This window comes from Oncorhynchus nerka, linkage group LG23 (assembly GCF_034236695.1).
Source record: "Oncorhynchus nerka isolate Pitt River linkage group LG23, Oner_Uvic_2.0, whole genome shotgun sequence".
In the NCBI taxonomy this organism is placed as follows: Eukaryota; Metazoa; Chordata; class Actinopteri; order Salmoniformes; family Salmonidae; genus Oncorhynchus; species Oncorhynchus nerka.
In genome coordinates, this window is record NC_088418.1 from 47,810,421 (window position 1) to 47,818,630 (window position 8,210).

Consider the following 8,210-nt stretch of genomic DNA (forward strand, 5'->3'; position numbering starts at 1 on the left):
GCTGCACCCCTACCCAGTCATGTGAAATCCATAGATTAGGGCCAAATTAATTTGTTTCAATTGACTGATTTCCTTATATGAACTGTAACTCAGTGAAATCTTTGAAATTGTTCCATATTCGTTATTCAGTATAAATGCCCTAAGGGCTTGTTGATCCCTGTTTGGAAGGTTATTTGATACAGCAGTCTCATCAAATGTCTGCGTCCACTTGTAGGGGGTCCGTTTGAATTTAGAAAAAGCTCCATTATTAAAATAAATATATATTTTTTGCTCCATGTAGTAATCCAACAACGTGTACGCTGCCATCTGTGTGTACTGTATTTCAAGTCTTCTCTCATTGATCGAGGCAGGTGTCTGTCATCCTGACATGGGACACTTGGGGATGGACACCCACATGTCTCGATCAATGAGAGAAATGTTGAACTAGACAAGATTGCAACATACACGCTTCTCTGTAATGTCCTGGAGTTACTCAAACGGACATCTTGTTGCAACATCTACTGTGTTTATGTATGTTTAAAAGAAGACTAAAAAATATTTTATGTTTTGTTTATTTTTGTCAAGTTGGGAACAGAAATTGGGAGAAGAGATACAATAGAAAAACAAACTCAGTATTTCCATTATTCCTACAATATCCATAATATACAATATATTACTTTACTATCATTTTTATTTCCTTAGTCATCGTTAACATGCATGATACTATTAACTAAATATAAGTGTATTTAGGCTATCTAGAGTATTAATTCCAGTAACCCATAGTTACAATAGGGATGACTATGGGTAAACCTAGGATAAACGAGTTTGCTTAATATAATATTTTAATCACATGACAAAATTATCTACATTTTATTGTGTACATTTTTAAAATATCTGAAATATCACACAATTTTACGCAAATATTTTTGATAAGTTAAACCAATGACAAGGTGTATTGTACATTGCATTGCATGCTGAAAGGTTAAAACAAAAACAGATTTGCAAATGTGATTTCAATCAGCGATTACCTAAAAAAAACACATATCAATCAAAACGTGAGGAATGGTAAAGACAGTTAATTAAATGGGAAAATGTATGTAAATTATCCTTCACAAATAAAGTAGAGTTTGGACAGACAATCCTGATCACTCCACTTGTATCCCTCCTCCATTGCCATGGCACCACAATGGTTGGACAGAGGCTGTTCAGGCTGTCTGTCTCCCTCCCAGTTACTCCACCCCACTGGCAGCCCATTGGTCCAGACCCAGAACCCAAAGAGACGGCTCTGTCTCAGACCCACCCACACATGACCAGTAAAACCAGTCCCATTAAACTTCTGCTTGATCACCTCCAGGTCTTCTTCTGTCTCAATACGCAGCAGTCCATGGTAGTTCTTCTTGCAGTAGTCCAGAGCCTGTTCCCAAGACTTTCTTTCTCCAATATTGTGGATGTGAACTGATCCGGAAAGATATGTGATATTCCAGATATTTAACATGTTAATTTTAACTTGTTTTAACACCCATTTTAACTCTCAGATTTTAGGGGAAAGATAAGCAGGCACATAATAATTTCAGAAATAGTTATATATCATTATAGCCTGGTGGAACCAGCATGATAGCATGATAGCCCTGCATTGTGTTTGACTTGACAAGTGAAGGGAATAAAAAGGGAGTGCAGCGTTCAGTCCCCTTGACCAGGCTACTATCAATATAGAGTAACAACCTTTCATACAAATAAGAAGCAGTTTGACTATGTTTCTCTTTGACAACTTACCTTTAGAGCAGAGTGTATATCCTTCAGAACCTCCATTTCCCACTGTGAGTATACCTTTTGGAGTCTGGTAAAGAACAGTGTGATTCTGTCCTGCTATAGGATAGTAGTAAACAGTTTGACCTAGTACGACCCAGTCTCTGTAGGCAGATCTCCCTCCATCAGACCACTCCCAGTCATCATACAGCAGGCCGATCCAGTAAGAAGAGGTGCTGTTCATCCCTTTGTTCTTCACTTCCTCCTTCTGTCCCTCATTCCTGATGCTGACCAGGTCAGTGTAGTTCTCTCTGCAGTAACTCTGAGCCTCATACCAGGTCATGTTCTGTTCAATCAGGAAGGAATCACCAGACCCTGCGCACACAGAATGGACTAACATTTTACTCTACTCAACTTAGTTTGATATAAAATAATTATATCTCGATATTGTTGAAGAATTATAATAATTTGAATTGGATGTTGGTGAGGTGCAAGGAAACACGAAATCTGATGTGTTTTGTAATATGGAATGTTTTACCTTCTCTGTAACACATTAAGTATTTATGCTCTTTACAATTCTCCCATGTTGTATTATCTTTGAGTATGGCTGCACACGTTGGCTCTGTGCACGGGCTTGGAAGTGGTGACCATGCAGTGTCATTAACAGTGTCTCCATTGGACCACTTCAGACTGTGCTTTGTGCGATGGAGACCTATCCAGGCTTTAGAGATTTTATCAGATAGCTTTAACTGTATCAGCTGTTCAGATTCCTCCCGATTGTACAAAGTGACAAGATCAGTGTAGTTCTCCCGGCAGATGTCCTGTGCATCTTTCCATTTTAAACTCCTTTCAATGAGATGGAACTGTTTGAGGCGGCTGAGTGCGGCTGTGCAGCAGACACCTGAGAATAAAAACAATTTGATTAAGTTCAACGTTAGCATGCACATGACAACAAAATTAGGTTTTCGTAACACTTAATTAAGGGGTCCTTATTGTGGTGTAATTACACTCACAACTATTGTAGTTAACTGTATTAACTCATAGTTACAGTGTAATAACATGTAACTTGTAGTAATTGTGATATGTATTTACAAAGGTGTAACAATGAATGGTTGTTACCATGCTTGTTACAAATGGGCAGGTTTTCACTAAATGAACCTACTTAGTGTTTCATTTCTTCTCATATGCATACAGTAACAACTGCTGACACTAGGGTTTTGAACCCTCGTGGATGAGCTGGGTGTCTGAGAGATTATATCCTATGTTCAAGCTATATCTCCACTCCATGTTGTTGCTAGCACTTGCCCCCAAAATAAAGTGTACCATCTGGGTAATTTCACAATAAGGTACAGAAATAAGTGAAACTTCCAGAAACTTTAAAATGAGGGTCAGGTTGTCGGGATGGGTAATGTATTATATATGGACACACAGATTACAATTACCCCTCAAAATACACTTCATTTGAACTAGCTAAATCCTGTGTAACACCTCGTAATTTCATTGTGCTTAGGCAAACATTACATGTACTACGGTTTAAAAGATGATACAAAACACTACCATCGTGAATTTAGTGGAAACCTGTCCATTTGTAACAAGTATGAAAACAAGCATTCATTGTTATACCTTTGTAATTATATATCACAACACTTACACTGTAATAACAACATGTAAGTGGTAGTAACTATCACTTGTTACAGTTAACTGCAATACTTGTTAGAGTATAATTACACATGTAATTACACTGTAATAAGGACTGCTTAAAATGAAGTGTTGCCGAGGTTGGTTTCATGGTTTGTGATCTCATACATGTAGCTGTAGAGTATGTTGTTGATGTGGTTAACTAGATTGTTCTTTCTGTCAAATCGTTATCTGGTTTATATCTCAAAAAGAAGGTTCACTGTGAACAATCAGTGTTACAGTGTATCAGCAAAAAAAGAAGACCTGCAGACAATCAGGCACAAAAGGAATTGCTCATTTCTGTGTTAGATACACTTTAAAGTGGTTAACATGAATTTAAAGGCAGCCCGGTGGCAAGTAAAATTCTGTATTTACTCTGAACAAAAGTGTAAACGCAACATGTAACGTGTTGGTCCCATGTTTCATGAGTTGAATTTAAAAAATACCAGAAATGTTCCATACGCAAAAATGTTCCATAACACAATAAATGTACAAAACAATATCGAGGCTATATACAGGGGGTACCGGTACCGAGTCAATGTGTGGGGGTACAGGTTCATTTGTAAAGTGACTATTCATAGATATAAACAGAGAGTAGCAGCAGTGTAAAAACAAAGGGGGGAGTCAATGTAAACAATCCAAGTGGCCATTTGATTAACTGTTCAGCAGTCGTATAGCTTGGGGTTAGAAACTGTTAAAGAGCCTTTTAGACCTAGACTTGGTACTCCGTTACCGCTTGCCGTGCGGTAGCAGAAAGAACAGTCTAGGAATTGGGTGACTGGAGTCTTTGAAAAACTGTTGGGCTTTCCTCTGACACTGCTTAGTATATAGGGGCGGCAGGGTCTACAACACTCTCTAGTGGTTAGAGTGTTGGACTAGTAACCGGGAGGTTGCAAGTTCAAACCCCCGAGCTGACAAGCACTGTAATCTGTCGTTCTGCCCCTGAACAGGCAGTTAACTCCCTGTTCCTAGGCCGTCATTTAAAATAAGAATTTGTTCTTAAATAAATAAAAAAATAGGTCCTGGATGTCAGTGATGTACTGGGCCATAAGCACCACCCTCTGAGATATATATAGCCTGTATTATACTGTAAAAATGTAAATGCTACTGTAGTGGAAAAATGAGAGAACGTGACACTCGCAAAAGGCAATTTGCTGGCTCCTTAGGCCCATCTTGAGGATTCATGACATTGTTTGCATGGATGGCTATACTGTATATTTCTCACAGGAGAGAGTCACATCTTTGTCGTGGTCATCTTTAGGAAGAGACGTTCCCACAGATGTCCTGGGGTCACTGACAGAAGGAGAGGTACGGTCAGTTCTAATAGGGAGCAAATACGAAGTGCACTCCTATCATGTAAATTGTGTTGATTAGATTAGAATCTGGGTGTGTTGTTCCTGTATATTGTTTTTTCCTAACAAAGTGCAAAGATACTGTAATTTAGGTTGGGGGTGAGTTGCTGCTTGAATTTGGCTAAAAGAGCAATGAGTTTGCTCATATTTTGAGCAAGCTCCAGTGTGTATCAGGCATATACAGTTTTTCTCTTAGAGATTATTCTGAACTGAAGACACGTGTAAGTAAGCACTGTAATGGAATTGTAATGTTTGTGCTTTTCTTATAACTAATTCCTGTGTTCAATATGTGTGCTGTTTCTGTGTTCATGCAAGTGACTGACTGAACAAATCCTCACTATCAATAACAACAATTTGGCAGTACGCCCAGACCTTGTTTTGAGAACGAACTAAATAAATCTCAGTTTCAAGGTCTCAGCTTAGAGAGGAGAAGCCTCAAGAGGTATTGGTCTGCCACATGTTATGAACCAGTATTGATCAGTCACGTGAATGAAACAAAATGGTAATGATGAATTAATTATGCTAAATCATGCTGTTGTAACTTGTAACTTATAACTTGTCTGTGAATAGCTGTATATAAGACAACTGCTTGGACTGCTCAGGCAGAGCTCCTGATTGACATGTGTACTATGGCGCATAGAGTTGGTTGGGACCTCTCCAGCGCGCAGACAAGTAACCAATGTCTAATTTAACATTGACTTTGACTGTCCCTGTGTAAGAATTTCCACAACACCACGTTAAGTATTATTTAGTTGTTAGTCAATAACTGTGTGTCTTCTGTAATTTATCATGTATTTCATGTACACTGTAATTGTTTGAGTGTCAATTCTGTTGTGACTAATACATTGGAGTAGTTGAATGGAGTAAATGCATTTCACATTTTACAGAGGAATTATTTGATTGACTGTACGTTCATAATTTATTAGGTCTATTGGTAGTTGTTATTTACACTATACACATAGCATATGCTTGGGTTCCTTCTTGACATCCCTGATCTACATGCCACAATAAATGAATCCTAGAGCATTGGTCGCCAAGATGATCTATCTGTATATACTGTAGTCTTATATAGTTATAGTCAAACTGAGTGGTGATGCAAGGCTCGCTACCTTGACTAGATCCTGAAGAGGGCCTGTTGCTTTTATTCACGTAATAATAAAGTCAGATTAATCATTTCTAAATGATGGTAGATTCACAGTATTTGACTGCTATTAAAAGGGATTGGTGCAAGCAGGTTGGCTGCACTTTACAGTAAACTTTACAGTAATGTACTGTTCAAACAAAGTTTCTTTGGAATTTACAGAAACATACTGTACTTTTTTTTTTTTTACAGTAATTTACAGTTAATAGGCTGCCTGTCAGTTACAGTGAAAACAGTGTACCACTCAAAATACAGTAATTTCACACAATGCACCATCATTTACAGTATGCTGCAGAAAAGCATTTCATCGTTTTTTTCAACTTTCTTGTAATGCCTAAAATTACCATGAATTTGACTTTTCGGTAACAGTGTAAAGTAGGTTGACTGAATACTTACCGGCTGAGAGTAGGAGCAGGAGAAGTGTCATGTCTATGGTGGCAGCAGGGTCAGGAGAGACAGTGGAGAAGTGTCATGTCGATGGTGGCAGCAGGGTCAGGAGAGACAGTGGAGAAGTGTCATGTCTATGGTGGCAGCAGGGTCAGGAGAGACAGTGGAGAAGTGTCATGTCTATGGTGGCAGCAGGGTCAGGAGAGACAGTGGAGAAGTGTCATGTCTATGGTGGCAGCAGGGTCAGGAGAGACAGGGGAGAAGTGTCATGTCTATGGTGGCAGCAGGGTCAGGAGAGACAGGGGAGAAGTGTCATGTCTATGGTGGCAGCAGGGTCAGGAGAGACAGGGGAGAAGTGTCATGTCTATGGTGGCAGCAGGGTCAGGAGAGACAGGGGAGAAGTGTCATGTCTATGGTGGCAGCAGGGTCAGGAGAGACAGTGGAGAAGTGTCATGTCTATGGTGGCAGCAGGGTCAGGAGAGACAGGGGAGAAGTGTCATGTCTATGGTGGCAGCAGGGTCAGGAGAGACAGGGGAGAAGTGTCATGTCTATGGTGGCAGCAGGGTCAGGAGAGACAGGGAGAAGTGTCATGTCTATGGTGGCAGCAGGGTCAGGAGAGACAGTGGGGAAGTGTCATGTCTATGGTGGCAGCAGGGTCAGGAGAGACAGGGGAGAAGTGTCATGTCTATGGTGGCAGCAGGGTCAGGAGAGACAGTGGAGAAGTGTCATGTCTATGGTGGCAGCAGGGTCAGGAGAGACAGGGGAGAAGTGTCATGTCTATGGTGGCAGCAGGGTCAGGAGAGACAGGGGAGAAGTGTCATGTCTATGGTGACAGCAGGGTCAGGAGAGACAGGGGAGAAGTGTCATGTCTATGGTGGCAGCAGGGTCAGGAGAGACAGGGGAGAAGTGTCATGTCTATGGTGGCAGCAGGGTCAGGAAAGACAGTGGGGAAGTGTCATGTCTATGGTGACAGCAGGGTCAGGAGAGACAGGGGAGAAGTGTCATGTCTATGGTGGCAGCAGGGTCAGGAGAGACAGGGGAGAAGTGTCATGTCTATGGTGGCAGCAGGGTCAGGAGAGACAGGGGAGAAGTGTCATGTCTATGGTGGCAGCAGGGTCAGGAGAGACAGGGGAGAAGTGTCATGTCTATGGTGGCAGCAGGGTCAGGAGAGACAGGGGAGAAGTGTCATGTCTATGGTGGCAGCAGGGTCAGGAGAGACAGTGGAGAAGTGATAGGATGCTGTCATGTATGAGGATATGTGTAAAATGTACGAGTTTACAAGTTTGAACACGTTGACCATTAGTGTTTTTAATCAATAAATCAAGATCAGAACACTGTAACACATTGACAATTCCAAATTCCAATTCCCCAAATATTCCCTCTCCACTTTATCAACATAACAATTATATTATAGCAATACTACAATGGGTCAAACAAATTCCAAATCTAGCTGTATCTAGAAAACTGACCATAGTGTTGTCCTTTTGAGTTACATGCATTTAGTAACCTCACAAACTGTTACAGTGTTATCATTATCTCAGATAAATTGTTATGTCTCACCTGCTGTGGGCTGTGTAGAGAATGAAACGGTCTTGGCAGTGTAAAGTATGATGGTCTCTGACCTGTGTAGAATGAAGGAGTCTAGTGGAAACTCAGGTATTTATACAGTTGAAATAGTATTCTTGTTTTGCCTACCTATAAACATATAAAAAATACAAATCCTGGAGATAATGATGACATGCTTTACATGGGCAAAACAGTAGGACCATAGAAGGCAAAACAGTTGGCAACCACAGATGGCACACAGCCTATTTCCTTCATTTCCCACCCCCTCACCTCTAAATGAGACAGAAGGTCAGTAGTGTATCTACAGATGTAGGATCTTAATTTGAGACAGTTTAAAATAATCCTGCTGCAACAGGAATTGT

At 40.5% G+C, this 8,210-nt stretch overlaps 1 protein-coding gene across 1 annotated transcript; it reads right to left on the reverse strand.

Moving 5' to 3' along the window:
* Positions 1-537: 537 nt before the first annotated feature.
* Positions 538-7,910, reverse strand: LOC115106965 (secretory phospholipase A2 receptor-like). The gene is made up of 5 exons (XM_029630229.2): positions 7,843-7,910; positions 6,292-6,324; positions 2,264-2,626; positions 1,753-2,100; positions 538-1,434 (listed from the first exon to the last, which is right to left on the reverse strand). The coding sequence occupies exons 2-5, from the start codon at positions 6,320-6,322 to the stop codon at positions 1,082-1,084; spliced, it is 1,095 nt and encodes a 364-aa protein (XP_029486089.1). The 5' UTR covers positions 6,323-6,324; positions 7,843-7,910; the 3' UTR covers positions 538-1,081.
* Positions 7,911-8,210: the final 300 nt, after the last annotated feature.